The 17,773-nt window shown below is 40.9% G+C and overlaps 1 protein-coding gene across 4 annotated transcripts; it reads left to right on the top strand.

Annotated features, from left to right (window-relative positions):
* The first annotated feature begins 793 nt into the window (after nucleotides 1-793).
* Nucleotides 794-16,378, top strand: patz1 (POZ/BTB and AT hook containing zinc finger 1). 4 transcript variants are annotated; one of them, XM_046076430.1, is made up of 6 exons: nucleotides 794-2,391; nucleotides 4,225-4,288; nucleotides 4,396-4,567; nucleotides 7,120-7,278; nucleotides 12,877-13,089; nucleotides 13,490-16,378. In XM_046076430.1, exons 1-6 carry the CDS (start codon nucleotides 1,157-1,159, stop codon nucleotides 13,969-13,971), a joined length of 2,325 nt encoding a protein of 774 aa, XP_045932386.1. In that variant the 5' UTR covers nucleotides 794-1,156; the 3' UTR covers nucleotides 13,972-16,378. The 4 variants fall into 4 exon arrangements, with proteins under 4 accessions (XP_045932386.1, XP_045932387.1, XP_045932389.1 ...); XM_046076431.1 differs by lacking the exon at nucleotides 7,120-7,278 and having other exon boundaries at nucleotides 798-2,391; XM_046076433.1 differs by lacking the exon at nucleotides 12,877-13,089 and having other exon boundaries at nucleotides 799-2,391.
* Nucleotides 16,379-17,773: the final 1,395 nt, after the last annotated feature.

The raw sequence follows: 17,773 nt of genomic DNA, 5'->3' as shown, positions 1-17,773 counted from the left end.
CATAACTGGAGTTACCTGTACAAATCTACAGTCCAACGTAGAGCTAGACCGATTAATTAGCCGGGCAGATTTTTGCTGACATTGCCTTGTAGCAGATATTACAGCATTGGCGAGTATGAGGAGACTGTGTACAAATGTCATGCGTGCCGTCTTTAAGAAATATTATCTACTATAGCTTCAAAATGCACATATTTATCACAATTCTTTAATCACATTTAATGGATCCTTACTTTATTTTTTAAGTTATATTTAAACAAAAAAATATTTGCTCAAAAAATAAAAACACTTATCAAACAGGCTCCTGTCCAATGCAATGGGTTGCAATAAATCCTATTGTAGGGGAGCTTGTAATGTTCAGCATTTGTTGACACTGTCAGGTGTTTAATATTCGCCCCCCTCCCCTAATGTTTAAGTGGACTAAATACGTTCTGACTGAAGGTTCATTAATATAAAATTATAAAAATAAGTGTAATTGTGTTAAAAATGCCAAACTCTTATCCAGATTATCCAAGCTGGTAATCAGCACAGGTTGCTGTTTTCAATAATACTGGGTTAGAGTGACGTTTGATTTCGTTCACATGTAATTTCACGGGTAGCTTTTCTTTAATTGTCTTGTAGTAAAACCAGAACTTACCTGAAATGACAGTATACTGCGCTTGTGCTTTACATGTGTCTCGTGAATGGGTTTACACCACACCGCTCTCGTGCAGAGGAGAAGGGCTTTTTGGTCTGTTGGGGGAGGGGTTTAACAAACAGACCAGGCAGGAAGAGACCTGCGTGTTGACATTTTTGGCATAAAGACATGAAAGACCCCTGCGGCGCCGGGGCTTTAGTTACTCCTAAGTGACGGCCATTACAATGAGGGAGCCATTAAAATAAACACACATTCGGTAAGAAACCCTAGAGAAACCTTGTTTACAAAACACGAGCGACCCCCACCCCTGAAGAAACCAGGGTCAAAGTTCACAGGAAGCTGGGGGGCTGCCATTTTTTCCCTGCTGCTACTGCTAACGTTAGATGCTAAAACGACGGGGAGGGGCGGCTGGCTTTGGATTTTTGTAGCTAGCTGATATCAACTCATCGAAATCGTTACACGAAATCCGTCTTTTCTCCGACCGTCGTCGCTAACAACTAATTGTTATTGGATGAATTCGGCATGGAGAAGGTAGCGGAGCCGTCTTGGACTTCTTCGTACACCTACCAGGTGAGCAAGCACAGTGCGGAGATGCTACACAACCTCAACATTCAGAGGAAAGATGGAGGCAGGTTCTGCGATGTGATCTTACGCGTCGGCGAGGAGAGCTTCCCCGCTCACAAGGCTGTGTTGGCCGCCTGCAGCGAATATTTCGAGTCGGTGTTCAGCCGCCAGTCGGACGACGACGCCAAGGAGCTGGAGATGCACACCATCAGCCCGAAAGTTTTTAAAGACGTTTTGGACTTCGCCTACACCTCCAGGATCGTGGTGCGGCTGGAGTGCTTCCCGGAGTTGATGACAGCTGCCAAGTTTCTCCTGATGCGGTCAGTCATTGAGATATGTCAGGAGGTAATCAAGCAGTCCAACGTACAGATCCTGGTCCCGACCACACGGGGAGGTGAAGCCAGCTTGTTCCAGGCCACGGGGGCCACGGAGCTGGGTTTCCCGGTGCCACAGCAGGATCTGGTGAACGGAACCGGACTGCTGGTGAACGGGCAGAGCTTTGCCAACAATGCCCAGATGCATGTGGGTGGGGGGGAAGACACCGCCGCAGTGTTGCTGGAGGACGGAGGCGAGTCGTCGGTGCCAATGTTGGAGCCCGTCGAAGGACAGTCCGTGTCCCCATCTACGGAAATACCGGGGAACGCGTTTCATCACGACGCTGGCTCCCCGGGGTCCAAAAGGAGCAGGGGCAGACCAAAGAAAGCTGGCGGGGTAGTGGAGGCTGTACACTTTAACCACGCAACCCAGAAAGACAATGGGCTGTTTCCTTGCGGGACTTGTGGTAAAGCGTTTACAGAGGCTTCCCGCCTGAAGAACCACGAAGCGCAACACGGAGCCCACACCGTCAACATCGTCGGTGACAGCCTGTCAGCTGCGGGCGGCATTTCTCTAATGTCTCCGCCCGGGCTGGTGGAGAACGGCGTGCAGTTACACGGAGGGCTGACGCTGGATAACGGCCGCAAACGGGAGAGGACCAGGCGGCACGTCGGCTGTGACATTTGCGGTAAAGTTTTCCGCGACGTTTACCACCTGAACCGACACAAGCTCTCCCACTCTGGGGAGAAGCCGTACGCGTGCCATGTGTGCGGGCTCCGGTTCAAACGCAAAGACAGGATGTCCTACCATGTGCGGTCCCACGACGGGTCAGTCGGCAAACCTTATGTGTGCCAAAGCTGTGGTAAAGGTTTTTCAAGGTGAGTTCACCTATATCCCCACTGATGGCATGTTCTGTGTTTTGGAGCTGTAGTGAAACAATGATGTGACTGCGCCTCGATTATCCAGGACACCCTGCACTATGTGGTTTATTTCTATGATTATAAGTGCAACTCTTTGTATCTGCATATGGGATATATTGGGCTACCTGAAGGACAGTAACTGCAGGTATTAAATGAGTACTCACAAAAAAAAACAGTTTTGCAACAAAGCAAAAACTGCTGTTCAGCTCAGAAAGCTGTTAATCCGCTTTAGAGCTACAGACACATAATGTAGTCATCTGCTTTTTAACCAGCAGCCTGAAGTCAAGAGTTGTCTAGTCCAAAATCAACAAAATTAGTTAAGATACATAAGTAGTCATTCTTGTACGTTGGTCTCAGTAACCAGAGACAGGGGCGAGTTCAAACACTGGGGTGGACGGGTTGTTATCAGTCATTTTAGGAGGGCCACCTTCTGCAGACCCTGACACACTCGTGAGTGGTCTCATACACACACACACACACACACCTTGTGGTTTCTGTTGTTAGAAAACTGCAGAGCCATTACTGGGGGAATTTTCATGTGTAATTTGGCTTCAACCAGTTTCCCAGGCTCAGTTCTCCCAGGCCCTGTTGCAAACTCACTGTCACCACCTGCTGCTGTGGAGGTTCAAATACATGCAGATGTCCAAATGAAAATAAGTCACAAGTAGCTGCATGCTAACTGCAAAAAAACCCCAAATATCCAGAAGTGTGATGAGGCAGAGGGTGGAAGTTTGTGACAGAGCCATCGACATGTGTATGGTGAAAAGATTTTAACTGGTCGAGTCCTCTCAGGTTTGCTTTGTTCAAGAAAAGAAGTGACTGCAGAGAATGTTGCTGGGTTAATTATTTCAGCACTTGGCGGCTGAAAGATTACACTGCATGCCACATAATCACAACCAACCAACCCCCTCCCCTTGTTTTCTGTTTGCCTATTCACTATGACTGCGTAACGAAAAAATCTATCAATCTACATTGCTGCGCTTCATTGTGTGATATTTTTGACCTGTGCTTGATTATAACACTGTTGCCCCTTTGCAAGCTGAGGAAGGACATCTATATATTTAACATATTATACTCATTTATACTTGAGAATCAGAATCAGTGTTTCTGACCAAGTATTTGTACACATACAACAAATTTTATTCTAGGTTGTTTTAATTTGCTCTCAACAAACAGTTCCGAAAAGTATTTACAGGAAAAATAGAAATTGACTTGCAGCTAGAAACAAGGACAATAATGCTGAACGAAGCTCAGTTAAGATTAGATTAGAAAAATATGTATACAATGTACATACAATAAAAAGCAACAACGAGTAAAACAAATAGTACAAAGGACTATATATAATATGTAATGTATTAGATTACCTTATGTACACCTTAATAATCCGATGATATACTGATGAGTAGATTTTACAGTTACTTCCCCCAAGGTAAAATACATACTTTTACTGTATTATATTCTTTTTCTTTTTTACTAGATGTGTGTCACATGACGAATTCAGTACATTCCTCAACCTTTTATCATATATTATTATTATATTTTACAGATGTTCATAGTGACACCACACAAATATAATGTAACGTTTAAAAATTAGGACAATGTAGTGGATGTAATTCCACCCTGTGAAGTCACACATGAATAAGCATGTGGTCGTAATAGAGATAATCTTTTCATGTGTTAATTTGCACGGGAAGGTCAACGCCCACATGGGTAGTATGTTTTGGTTGCTACTCTTCATAAAGTAAGTGAGAAAGATAAAATAAAATGTTAATTTTTCTTTTCTTTCTCCAGACCAGACCACCTGAATGGACATATCAAACAGGTTCACACAACAGAGAGACCCCACAAGTGCCAGGTAACATTTAGGATCTATGTATCAGAGTTAATATATTCCCACATCTAGTGGTGGTTTTAAACCGTCATATGTGAGAAAGGTGTTAACGTTTGATTTCTGTATTTCAGATTTGTAATGCCTCTTTTGCTACAAGAGATCGCCTCCGGTCACACCTTGCATGCCACGAGGACAAAATCCCCTGCAAAGTCTGTGGCAAGTTTCTGCGAGCCGCCTACATGACAGACCACCTCAAGAAACACAGTGAAGGAACGCATAACTACTGTGGCATTTGCAACAAAGGTAATTGTTTAAAATACCTCAGCATGCAGTACACTGTTACAAGCTCCTCTGAAACCACTCCGTCCCATGCCCAGACGAATACTCAGTCGGCTGTGAAGTCAAGGACGTTCAGAGGATTAAAACTTGCCCTAATCAGGTTTTGGTATTTGGTAACTGGATCTGCTGTGTATTTTAAGAAAAACAACACCTCGTCTGGAGTTATGGTCATGCTGCTGAAATAAATTTTTTCTTTTGTATATTACTATGTTTATTTGTAATGTAAAATTATTTCCCAGTGCGGAACACTTCTGGACTCTTTCATGATGGTAGACTGTGCTGTGACTGCAAAACCAGAACTATGTAGCTCCATTGTCTGAGCTGACTTGTGAGCTAAACGTTGAACCGTGATCTGGCAGTGCAGTGTGTGTGAGCCAGTCAAACATAGCAGATCAAATAAGTCGTAGCATGTCTCAAATTCTGCTGTTTACCTCACAAGTGTTCAGAAAGAGAGAAATATAAAATCACACCCAAAAGTGACATCACGTTTCGTTGCGGCAAAAGTTAAATCTGGTTCCACTGTTTTTGCTGGGCCCCTCTGTGCTGGCACCTTTACTGCAGTGGTCTTATTTAAGAGGTCATATTATGCTTATTGGCTTTTACCGTCTCCTTTATTGAGTTATATATCTTTTTTGTGCATATAATAGGTTTGCAAAGTGAAAAAGCCCAAAGTCCACCCCAAAGGGAGTTCCCATCTCCCACAGAAAACTCTGCTCTGAACTGCCTGAAAACAGCTCGTTTGTAGTCCAGCCGCTTCCCTTTGATCCCTGTGACACACAGCAAAATGGGAGTCATAATGCTCACCAAGTGACTGGTAAGAGGAATATATACAGCTGAACCGGAGCCATGTTTACCTCAGGACCCGCCCTACTCTGCTTCTGATTGGCTGGTAGTCCTTAACTAGGAACTGCGCATGTGCAACTCCCAACAAAGATCTTGTAGAGGCAAGATATATCACTGCATTGCTAAAACAAAGTGTTAAACACACAGGGTGAAAAGAGGCGCTGCAGCAATGAGCAGTATGACAAAAAATATCTTGTTTGTTGAAAATGAAACCATTTAAACCTGTTTTGTTACAACCCCAAAATAAGAAAATGAGCATAATATGACCTCTTAAAAATGAATGAGGGGGTTATCATTTTTATTTTTATTTATTTAATTTTTATTTTTTCATGGGGGGTAATGTCGGTCCAAACATGACATTGCTCGGAACATTTATTATTTCCTCTGACACAGGAGGGAAGCACCGCCGACATCCCCAAAGCCTTATTCAGGGCGTGTTGGACCATTTGAGTGTCTAGTGTGCTCAAACGCATTTTTTGTAAACTCAACCCCCCTCTTCCTTTTAAGTGTAAAGCTACGTTTTTAACGATGCACTGTTTCTTTCGGGGGCAGGTTGCACTGAGCTGTACAAAATATTTCCAGGACTTGTTTGGTCTGTAGACAAGATGAAATGCACATACTGCATGTGAGAAATATGTCTAAAAGTTGGCCTTTACTTGTACATAAAGTCCTGGTGCTACATGCTGAGAACGTTTTTCAGCATTCACACTGAAGTCCTTCCCTGGGCAAACCTTCATGTGAGTTAGAGACTCTTCTGGCTGACTTGCTTACTGGCGCAGCACTTCAAGACGTTGAAATTTTTACTTAACTTAATAGATTAAGTTATTATAATACAAAGAGTAATTCAGGGTGTTTGTATCATATTAATCATTTTACAGCCAGTCCTTTTGTAATGATTGTTTATGATCCCGTAATACCTGTGGCCACTACTACGCCCAAATCGCCTCTCACCCCAGCTTTCCTCCTGGCACTTGGGTGCACTGTATGTATCTTGTTTTTTTTCAACCTTCATCTGTACGGGGAGGTTCAATGAAAGGTGCGTATCCTGTTTTCCCTGAGTGCGCTTTGCACACAAGACAATAAGAGCAATGTTATGTGTACAAACAAGATAAGAAACAGGAATTCTACAAAGCTACAATGGAAATAATGGATAAAGTGGACTAAAGGGTAAAATAATTTTTTAAAGAGGCTTCAAACCAGCAATAAACAAATTGGATAAAAGTTGAGTTCAAACAAAATACATCAGTAGAGGTGTTTATTTATAGGAATCTTTAATCATTCTCCTTCTTGTGGCAGTATAGCCACCTTGGGTGGCTGCATATGCGTCAGCAGACAATCAGAGTGAATCGAGGATACAAGTGCTGTGATTAATTCCTTTAAAGAACATCTCTTTACAATGTGCATCACTCTGTGTGTTTGAGAGGGGATATAGATTTTTGCCTTGTTGCCTATAATACAATGATTTGCTTCACTGTTGAAAGATGCAATTCAAAGAGATAATTTAACTTCCCCTCAATTATCAGTGTTCCAGAGTTATTCTGGTTGAACCGATCGTGGTGTCTGTCGGATCATCGACATCAAATAGCCTGTCACTGTGTAACAAGATCCCCTGCTCATGGTCAAGGCCTTGAGTGTGTCAAACAACTGCCTTGTTTTTTGTTCTTTGGTCCCAGGTTTCTCCACTGCGTCCTACCTTAAGGTGCATATAAAGACGCACCATGGCTCTCCGCTGCCCCACTCTGCCACAATTCACACTTTCCCCGAGCCAAGGGGGGAACTGCAGATGCACAACGGCAACCCTTACCACATGGGACGCCAGTGCTCAGTGGAAGGCAAGCAGCCGCCCGCCCCATCCCAAAACATTCATGTTTCTGGCTTTCATTTGCTCTGCTGCTTTCTAGAGAAACATGCTGCTGCATCTTTGTGTGTGTGTGTGTGTGTGTGTGTATTTAAAACACGAGCATACATCAACCTGTGCTACCAAGCTTTTCGCGCAAACATTTACTGTTGTGCAGTTTGATGTGCTGGTTGTCTTTCTGCTGGCTAACTGTCGGTGTCTTTCATTCAGACGTGGCAGTGTCGACCTTACTGTGGTGATTAGGTAAAGGGGAAACAGCTGGAAGTATTGCACTCCTCCATTTATTCTCTACTACGCTATTTTTTTATTATGAACTACAGATTAAATGCTCTATGATTAGGCAGGTAGTCAGTAGTGTTGGAAATACCGGTGCGTTCTCAGAAGTTTCACTGACTCATGTCAAAAGTCAGTATTGCAGAAATGACTGGAAGAAACTCTTTTTGTGTTACCTGTGAGCAGCACATCTGTTACTATAGAATACATGCAAGTCAACAGGCAGACAACTCATTTACTCGCATACATTCTACAGAACTGAACTACAGTGGAAATCATGACATTGTCTGTAGTTTGACAATTAATGACACCTGATAACTGTGCACCTATGCTACTAAAACACTACATTGCTGCTTAGAGTGAAGACTTTTTATAAATGCTGAAAGTTCCCACCGTCACATATAGTAATTGAGCGCATTGAAGTTTTCTAGATTTCATAGTTCTCACTGTTCTTACTCATGACCATGTAAGAGTTTGGACTGTTGCTTTACCTCTTATGTTTTTATTTTTTTTTACTTTCTTTTTTTTAAATGTGTCTCTGTCCAGCATGGCCATGGCATCGTATGGTTAACCGTGTCTGTTTCTGCTTGGCTGGTCCATCAGCGGTTGTTCTACAATGCACAGTGTTGCATGATTGTCCTAATGTGTACTCCATTTGCCCTGGATTCATTGAAACTCTTGTAATTTGGGCATTTTTATGGGAGAACCAGTAGCATAGAGACAGTGCACAGTGAACTGTGAGCCACAACCATAAATTAAGGAGAAAAAATATTATGGAAGACAAAGTTTACGTCTGTTGATTGTACTTGTAAATGACTTTCTGCACAATAATAAGAGACATTTGAGCATATGAGCGCAGAGCATTTGAATAATATGCGGTCTGGCTAATTACCAAGCAAAGGTTGGCTATTAAAATGATTGTAATGATAACTGCTTTTGAAACCATTTGCTGCCTGATCAATCATTAAAACTGATCATGCCCTGATCGCGCTATTAGCACATACAGAAAGATATTTGCCTTTTTTGAGCTAGAGTTATTTTGTTGTTCAAAAGTCTGTAAAACTCAACTCAATAATGGAAATTAAAAATTCATTAGCACGATAACAAATGTGTAATTTCTGGAGTGGCTGGAGAAAAGCTAACTGGTTGGCAAGGAGTTAAGTGTTAGTGGGTTAGCCGTTTCCTTTTGAGGTAAATCCAGGATGTTATCTGAAATACAGTTTTGGTTGCCATATTGTTTTGCCAGCAAGTTTGTGACAAGAACAGCACGTCACACCACACAGTAACTCACAGGTATACGCAGTGATATTGTCAAATTATTAGTCATGTGTGTCCTTTCTTTGGGCACTATTGTTGTGTTTATTCGCTCGCTCAAGTAATGCTGTAATGGAAGTTTCTTTATAGATTTCCAAGATGAATCAGTTTAAGAGAAACTTTGCTAAGGTTTTGAGAGGATTAGTGTGCGTAAATATAATGTTTTTTCCCTCCCACCGATTCACTTCTGCTTTAAGTGTCAGTAAATGAGCAGACCTTGTGTTAGCGTAGAATAAATGTGTTTTCCTTCAGCACTGTGGACAACAGTTTGTGCAAGACTGACAGTCATACGGCAGGTAGAGATCATCCAAGCAGTTACCAAAGGCGTGCTGAGCTCTGAACCACAAGTCCCCGTAAAGCTAATTACTGAAACAGAAAGACATTGTGAATATTTGAGTAATAACATTTGAGTAAACACTACTTACATTAAATGAGCTGAGAACTCGCAGCATTTGGCAGTCGTTTGGTTTTAATAATTTAATTCTGAGTGATGAAGGTCTTCACATACATGAGCAGGAAAAAAAGAGAAAGTATGATTAGCCCTCGCAAATTGCCACGGCCAGAAGTGTGTACTGTCACTATATTTACTGCAGTTTTCACAGTCTTCATTGTGTGTGTGAACATTATACTTTGTTATACACAGTATGGACCTTTCTCACAGGGAAGTGGAACTATTAACATTAATGATGGCTCTTTGCTCATTTAGGTGTGTCAGTGAGCCAGCAGGGTCCTGGGCCTGGCAGTGTTACACCTAATATTCAATGTGGTCATTTTTAATGTTTTTATTTACACCTCTCAAAGTGTCCACTGTTAGAAAAGGTCGGTACTCAAATGGCAGACAAGTTATGTCATTTTTTCTAATAAAAGTAGCTTGTTTGTCAATTATTCCAAAAAGGATTTACATCACAAGTCACTTAGTTCCTAATTGGTATTTGCTAGAGTGGAAAGAGAGTAAAAAGATCATTCATTAATTACTGACTGCTTTGGTGATCGGATTTACCCAACAGAAGCTACGCTCACACTGCAGGCCTTAATGCTTAATTCTGATTTATTGGCCAGATCTGATTTTTTTCAGATAATTTAATATATCAGACTCCAGTGTAAACTGGCCACGGCTTGAAAGCAACCCGCATGGGCAAAAGAATAATACGTCGCACGCTGTCGCACAGAAGTAAACATGGAGACCACTAGGGCAGGACCTGAATATTCTAATTTTTGATCATTGGGTACACATTCAATTTTAAATTTTGGGATTCGAATATTGATTTATTTTTTTCACACACCTGACCCCCGCCCACAGTAGTGAACTTAACTCTCCAGTTCTCATCAAAGGGAAAACAACGAAGCCCACAGCTCTGTGGGAGCACTTTAAACTGAGTGATAACAGTGGCAGTTATGGGCTTAAAGAACATTTAGGAGGGTATAAAAAAGTTTTGTTACTTTCCGCTACCGGAAATGGTGCTTATCCTCGCTGCTCTCCCTGGACCCCTGCCCGGTTAATATATTCCAGGGATCTATTCTGGACCTGCTCAGCTCAGCCTCTCACCCTCTGGACTCTCAGCTAGGGTTCCCTCCTGCTCTGCACTGCAGCCACCAACCTGGTTATGCAGCATCTATTCTTCCAGTCTGCCTCGCTCTTCCCCGGCTCAATTTCCGATCACTTCAACCCTGCAATAAATATTCGTCTTCAGTCTCCTCCCTCTCTTAGTTCTGCACTTGGGACTACTAGTCTAGCCACGAGAAAAGTTAAATACAATCTTTTGGTAATAATAACGTGCTGTTATTATATGGTAGAGCCCGACCGATTTATCGTTTTGCAGATATTATCGGCCGATATAGGCTACTTGCAGATATATCTGCATGGCGTTTATAACAGCGAAAGAGAAACGGAGTCGGATCCTTCCCTCATGTTGTGAGTGTTGCATAGTTTGACCACCAGAGGGTGCGCTGCAGCTCCTCTTTTAACAACACTGCAGCACCACAGAACAAAACATCAGCTGATCAAAGTCAACCTCCTGGTAGCTGTCACACTCTGTGTTCCCAGTGAGTTGGTCTATTGTCACGTCAGTTACATGACTTAAATAAAAATAAAAATAGCCCTCATAACTTTTCCTCTTCGGAGACCAGACTTGCTAACCCTCCTATTTTTCTCTGCCCTCTCCAGGCTCACAGCAGTGTGTTTAATGTTACAGTAATTGTACAGTAGGTGTTGGAGACTACGGTGCTGACACAGACGTGATTGTAGATTTATTTTTCAAACAGTGTTTTTCTCATTTCTCTCTAATGTATTACTTCTAAATAAGCAGCTAACGCTGCCTGTTGCTAAATTAGCCACACACACATGTTTATCAGTGGAGGAGCGCCACAATTAATGAGCGGTTCAACTATAGTGTTTAACTTATTCTAAATATATCTGCGAGCTGCTTGTCTCTAGTTACAGTTGGCATGTCAGAAATGATTAAACCAGACGGGACTTAAACGTGAGCTGAACAATTATCAAGCACGGCTTTCTGCCTAACAAAGTTATCTAACAGAAAGTTAGCGCACCTTTCAAATATGAGATGTTAGTGTGAAATCTCAAAGTTGCAGGTACTTGTTGTAGACAATCATGTAGTATTAGATCAATTCAAGAGCAGTGTTTCCTCTGTGTCTCTGTATCAAAGAGGCATTTTTTTAGAGCCAGGTGGTGGTTAGGAAATGGTTTCTTGTAGCTGTTGGATAGAATTAATAGTGAATTCAGAGTGCTGGTGATAAAGTAGAAAGTAGTCATTGTGGCAGATTATATGTAAGGTAATAACTACTGCATGATATTTGCCTATGTAGGAGAGACCTGTTAATCATTATGATAGCAATGCCATAAGAAATTATATGTGGTATTATTATTTTTAGTAGTAGTACTATATTGGTATTTTTTATTGTTTCTGTTTTACTGGCCCCCACAATATATACACTATTTAATTTAATGTTCATTAGTAGTAGTATTCTATAATTTAAAACAAATAAGATATTTTAAAAATGTTTTCTGTAGTTTTATACTTTTGACTATTTTTTATCAAAACATTAATATATTTACGAAGTACGATTTCTAACAATAACAGTTTCTTTTTAAACTGCTTTATGTCATGGTATCTTGGTATGGTGTCAACATAACAAATGTTTAGGATAATCTTTGTTTATGTTATGCGTTTCTTCAAATAAAGTTGTATCGTGAAAGTACAGCCGGCGTAACGCCACCGGTAACACCACCATTAATGCAAAAAAAAAAAGTACAGTTTATTTTACAAGTTGATTTCAGATGGAAGAAAAGGAATTAGTTAGCAAATGAGGACGAGGAGAAAGAGAGCCACATTTCAGGGTCGCGTGAATCCCAACCTGACTGTCCAGACTAGGGTTCAACAGTTAATTGAAATCTTATCGCAATAATGACCATCATTCTACAGTCTTTAAAAAAAACATCTTTGTTTGGTAAAGATCACTGCAAATAATCACACCATAATCAATTAAATATGTTTTCAGTGAAAATGAGAATAATTATGAGCTTTTACCTCCAATATTGCAAATATCGCAATTACAATATCATTCAAAACAATCTCAGTTAGATATTTTTGCAAAATCGTTAAGCTCTAGTCCAGACCGACGCCGCTTTTAAAGACGTCTGACCTGTATCTGATTTGGACCACACATGAAACTGGCCCTAATCCTAACTGGAAAAGATCAGATTTCCCATGACTGGTGCTGTTCACACTGAGTCACACTGAGGGGAAAAAAAAAAATCAGATTTGGGTCACTTTGTCCTGCAGTCAGAGCACGGCCATAGACTAATCCAAACTAGTAAACCTGTCTAGCTTACTTTGTTTACAGACAGCATTTCAAATACTAGTTATGAAATGAAGGTAATTCTGTCCGTATGGTTTCCGCCGGCCTGTTATGTCTGCCCCCTCCTCCCCCCTCCTCCTTCCTGTCTCCCTGGCCGGGTGTTGTGTAGACCTGTGTGCCAGTCGTCAGCTGCTTCTCACCTCGTCTGAGGCAGAGGGTCGCTTTCATGGTCTCTCTGGACACCCAGTTCTTCCTCAGCCGGGCCCTCCAGCCTTGGGCCTGCAGGCTGAGCTGCTCATGGGGAAGGCAGGTGGGGCTCCATATTTCTGGGAGTGTCGCTCTGGCGGGTTGCCTGGCTTCCCCGTCCATGGGCCTGTCGCAGGTCAGTACAGTCCAGCAGGAGAGTGGGTGGGGGCGTGGTGCTAGCACTGCCCACTGATTGGGTGAGCACAGCAGAATCAGTGGACACCGGGCAAATGGACTGAAATAGATGATTGTATAGTTAAATGACATTTTGAAGGAACTGTTTGTTTTTTAAAATATATAATGATTGATCTGTAAAATTAATTGTCACAATTTGTTCTACTTGTGCTTGGTGCCTTCTCACTAAAGTTTTTTGCAGGTGCCAACCAGCTACTGGATTAAAGTTGTACAGTATTTAACAAAACCTATTTTATTATCCATTTGTCCTAATTCATGCCTCCCTTTCGTCCCATTTCCCTCCTTGTTTCTCTCTCTCTGTCTCACCCTCCGCCCTCTTATCCACGCTGGGTTTACCACAGACGGGCAGGAAAACGCAGAGAAATGTCCTCATCTGGAATCAGAAGAATCCGACCCTTCATTCGGGGATTTGTCCAACGGTGACGAGCTTAAATCTCCACACAAACCTGATGGGCCGGAGCTCGAGATGCCCTCTTTAGCCTGCAATGGAGCCTCTGCGGGGGGGGCCTTGGCATCTCCGGAGGGATCTAAAGCCAAGACGGACCCTGAGAAGAAATTTAACTGCGACATCTGCGGTCAGGCCTTTCGCACCAAGTCCTACCTCAACAAACACCAGCACAGAGTTCACAAAGCCCAGAAGGCCCAGGGGGTCTCAGGGTCGGGCTTAAATGAGCTGGCCCCCTCCCTCACGTCTCCCTTCTCCCCTCAACAAAACATGTCTCTGCTAGAGTCATTTGGCTTTCAGATAGTTCAGTCTGCGTTTGCCTCTTCACTGGTGGATGCTGAGGCAGGTCAAAGTGGAATCGACTTTGGAGGCAAGTGACATATTTGCTAAAGTTCTTGCAAAGCCTCTCATTCTTAGGACAAAGCCAGGTTGCCCACAGAAGATGCTCTGTATTTGGGAATAACTTTGCCTCAAGACTACTTTTTCTGTTTGTTACTTTGCTTAATGTGTATCTGATATTTTTGTCACAGACTGCCATACAATTCCTACCTTTTCTACTTTTTTCAGAGTATGAAAAGTGCGTGTACGGTGTTAAAATTCTCTTTATAAAGAAGTGACATGAAGGTTTTCCTTTATCTGATGTGGATCCGTTGAAGTTATGTTTGGTATGCTTTCATTTGTTTTTTGGCTTGTGCTATTGCTTCCTTAGCTGCACAAATGTTTCTTGACACGGGATGAATTATTTACTGCAACCTTAAAGCAAGTAATGACTTGCTGTTGCTGATGTCTGTTTGTGAATTCTGTATTTATGTTGTTCTCTGCGTCTTTCAAGAAGGATTTTGTTTTTCTTAAGAACAGGGATTTGGCCTCAATTTTGATGGCAGGTTTTCTTTAAATCTGTTAAGTATTCCCAGAAACATTCCTAACAGGCCCACGGCATATGTCACGACAGATTTATTACGAACAATTTTCTTTGGCTTCATGCAGGAAGTGTCAGTTTACTGGCCACTGAGTAGCACTGATAGCTGTCAAGGACCTTAATGAATTACTATTGACAGGATTACTGGGAAGAGGCACTTTTAAAACTTGGCGATGAAACTTTAAATTGTTACAGCATCCACACAAAGCTCACCATAAAAATATAATATATTTCAGCTAAAACATAAATTATGACTACCTCACAGAAGAAAATAACACCAGTGTGTATTATAGCAGAGTTAATTGTTCTGACTTCACTAGATTTAAAGAATAAGCCGGCCACTCTTCCTTTCATTAAAATTAGAAATGCCTGCTGAATGTTAGTTGAAAAAAAACTGTATTTAAAGCTGCAATAGCACAACAGTTTCTGATTTGTATTTTTCAAATACAGGTCTTTAAAAATGCTTGTAGTCCTGTTAGTAGAACTGCCTGTTTTATTTATTTTTTTATTACTTGAACAAAGCCTTTGAGGAGTGTTATCATTCAACTTTAACCTGAGCTGTTGTGAATCTGAACCCAAGAGGAGAGTTCGGTACACTGATGTGACAGCTGGCTGGAGGGATGTGCTGTAAATGAAGCCAGTCTGCTGACATGCTCATTTTGGATGTGAAAAGCCCATTCATCATCTTTTGATTTGATGATTTGTACAATGAATTATTCATATATAAAAACAGTCACAGAAGTAAGGAGCGGAAAGCCATTACTATTATGATCTAGACTGTGTACAGGAGTACCTTTATTTTTTTTTTATTTTTTAATGAATTTTCCCAGGATGAATCTTTTTATAAAAACCTGTAAAATTTGTCTTGAAACATGCCTTGAGCTTGGTAGGAATGGTTTTTATACATCCCCCTTATAATGACAAGGTTTCCTAGTCTTGTTTATTAGCAATTAAATCAGTTGTGTACATGAAACAGGGACCAAGGTCAGGTATATTTTCAGTATATATTTTGAGAAATGTAAATTATATTTTATTAACTTATTCATGCCCTCTGTTTAAATTTTCAAATGAAAATCGTGTGATTTGCTCATTTTGAGAATTGTTCACTCTAAATCATGTTAAACGGAGGTGTGTGTGTGTGTGTGTGTGTGTGTGTGTGTGTGTGTGTGTGTTGTGCAACAGCTTAGGGGGTTAGAGTGATAAGTCGCACCCTGATCCACCAGCCTCCGGACCGACCAAACGTAATGCAACTTTCACAGAATCAAGTAATTAAGCTCACTTTAATACTCGAGTGTTTCTTCCTCCTCATCATTTGCCCTTCTTGTATCGTCACCACCCACTTGCTGTCAGATTTACTTGTGCTATTAGCAGATATCACGTCCTGTGTTTGCACTATGGTTTCTAGGTTTAGGCACACGCTATCCATCTGGGATGGTCTTACAGTGAACATGTGTTTAATCCAAAATGTAGAATCCGAGACATTCCTGTGATGAGAACTAAATGGTTCCTCAAATTAAAACACCGATAGCGTCACACATTCACCTCTCTGCTTTACTTTGTTTGATTAGAAATCTCTTTTTCAACGTTTCTACGATGCAGAATTGGTTTTATATCCTAAAAAAACAACAACATACGGGATGTTATTGATTCGTGGAAACTGTGCGTGAAGATCAATTCCCTGTACGTAAAATTTAGTCAATCAAAAATCCAAATGTAGACTCTTTTGGGTTTGTTTATGCTGAGAGAATAAGCAGTCACTTAGTCAGGAGTTACAGGAAAAATTGCTGCAAAACACTGCTGGCATTTGAGAGAAGGGATCTACGTTAAAATAATGAGCACCTAAAATAAAATCTTATTGACTTCTCATACAACTTGTACATCAGTTGATTGATATATGTCTTGTAGTTCATGTTTTTTCTTGTGTTGTAAAACCTCTATCGTGATGCAAATCAAACTCATCTAACAGTGAAGGAGCTTAGTAGGAGTGTGTGTGTGTGTGGGGGGGGGTGTAATGGCTCTGTTTAAAAAAAAAAAAACAACAACAAAAAAAAAAACAACGAAAAAAGCAGTGTATTTGCGTTTGTGTGTCTGTTTCTGTGTTTGATCTGTTTCCTGCTTTCTGTTTAATTATTATTTGTGCTTAACTGTCTATTAAATTCAGTACATTCCTATATTATTTATGGTTATGTTGTGATTGTAACAAGTGTATATACCATTCATATACACATTCTATAAATATATATATATATATAAAAATATATATGAACCAACCAATATGATCAGTGTTTGTCAGTGGTGGTCCTGTACATATATAGATTTTCTTTCTCATCTGTCATGTGGAGGGGATGTTAAGTTATGGACATTTGATTGAAAGTGTAAACTGCATGTTCTGGCATGCGAGCTGAGCTGGTGGACTGAATGTCGATCACTGGTTGGTGGCAGTATAAGTTTCACTGTTCACCGTACTGTCACTCTGCTCTGGTAGCGCTCACACTGCCAGCTGCACGACTGATGTCTTTGACCAAGTTTTATATTTATTTTTTGGTCCTTTTTTGATGCACTCTGCACTAGTATTTACTCCTGAAAAGGTGAGAAGAGTTGTTCTGTTATCAGTGATTTGGAAAACAAGTGGAAGACGCTGTAAGGAAATTGCGATCCTTTTTGTTTGAGTGTTTTTTTTCTCCAGTGGGATGTATGATTTGTTTTCACTGACGTCGGTACTCGTGTAAAATATGTTTTTGAGGATTATTTGGGCCTAATATGTTTTGCTTTCTACTTTTGGTCTGTTGCAAAGTGCCTTCCAAATACTGATTGTGCACAGCAGTAGATTAAAAAAATGGTCTTGTTTTCTAAAGGTTAGGAATTGTACAGAGTGACTTGCATTGACACTTTTGTATAAAAACACACACAGAAAAATGTACAATATGTTAACTTGGTATTTTATCATCGTACTCAACAAGATTGCTCTTACAACATGTAAGCTACATGTTTTGTTATAACGTCTTTGGACATATTTCAATATAAGCATACTTTTCTATAGATATTTGTTTTTGTACTCTGTTATTGGGTCTCCTCTCTCTTGTTGGTACAGAGATGAGCATCAAATAAATTGCAATTGAAAAAGCTCCTGACTTTTCTCTTTCTCTTTTCACAGTTAGTGGGGCATGGGTCAGGTGTGGCTGGAGTCAGGTGACCGAACAATAACTATAATGTGAGAGACTGTATTCAGTTCATACAGTCTGCGATTCAGATGCAATTACA

The sequence above is a fragment of the Micropterus dolomieu genome, linkage group LG18 (genome assembly GCF_021292245.1).
Source record: "Micropterus dolomieu isolate WLL.071019.BEF.003 ecotype Adirondacks linkage group LG18, ASM2129224v1, whole genome shotgun sequence".
NCBI classification, from domain to species: Eukaryota; Metazoa; Chordata; class Actinopteri; order Centrarchiformes; family Centrarchidae; genus Micropterus; species Micropterus dolomieu.
Note: the sequence above shows the minus strand (reverse complement) of the source record. Positions and strands in the feature narration are given on the sequence as shown.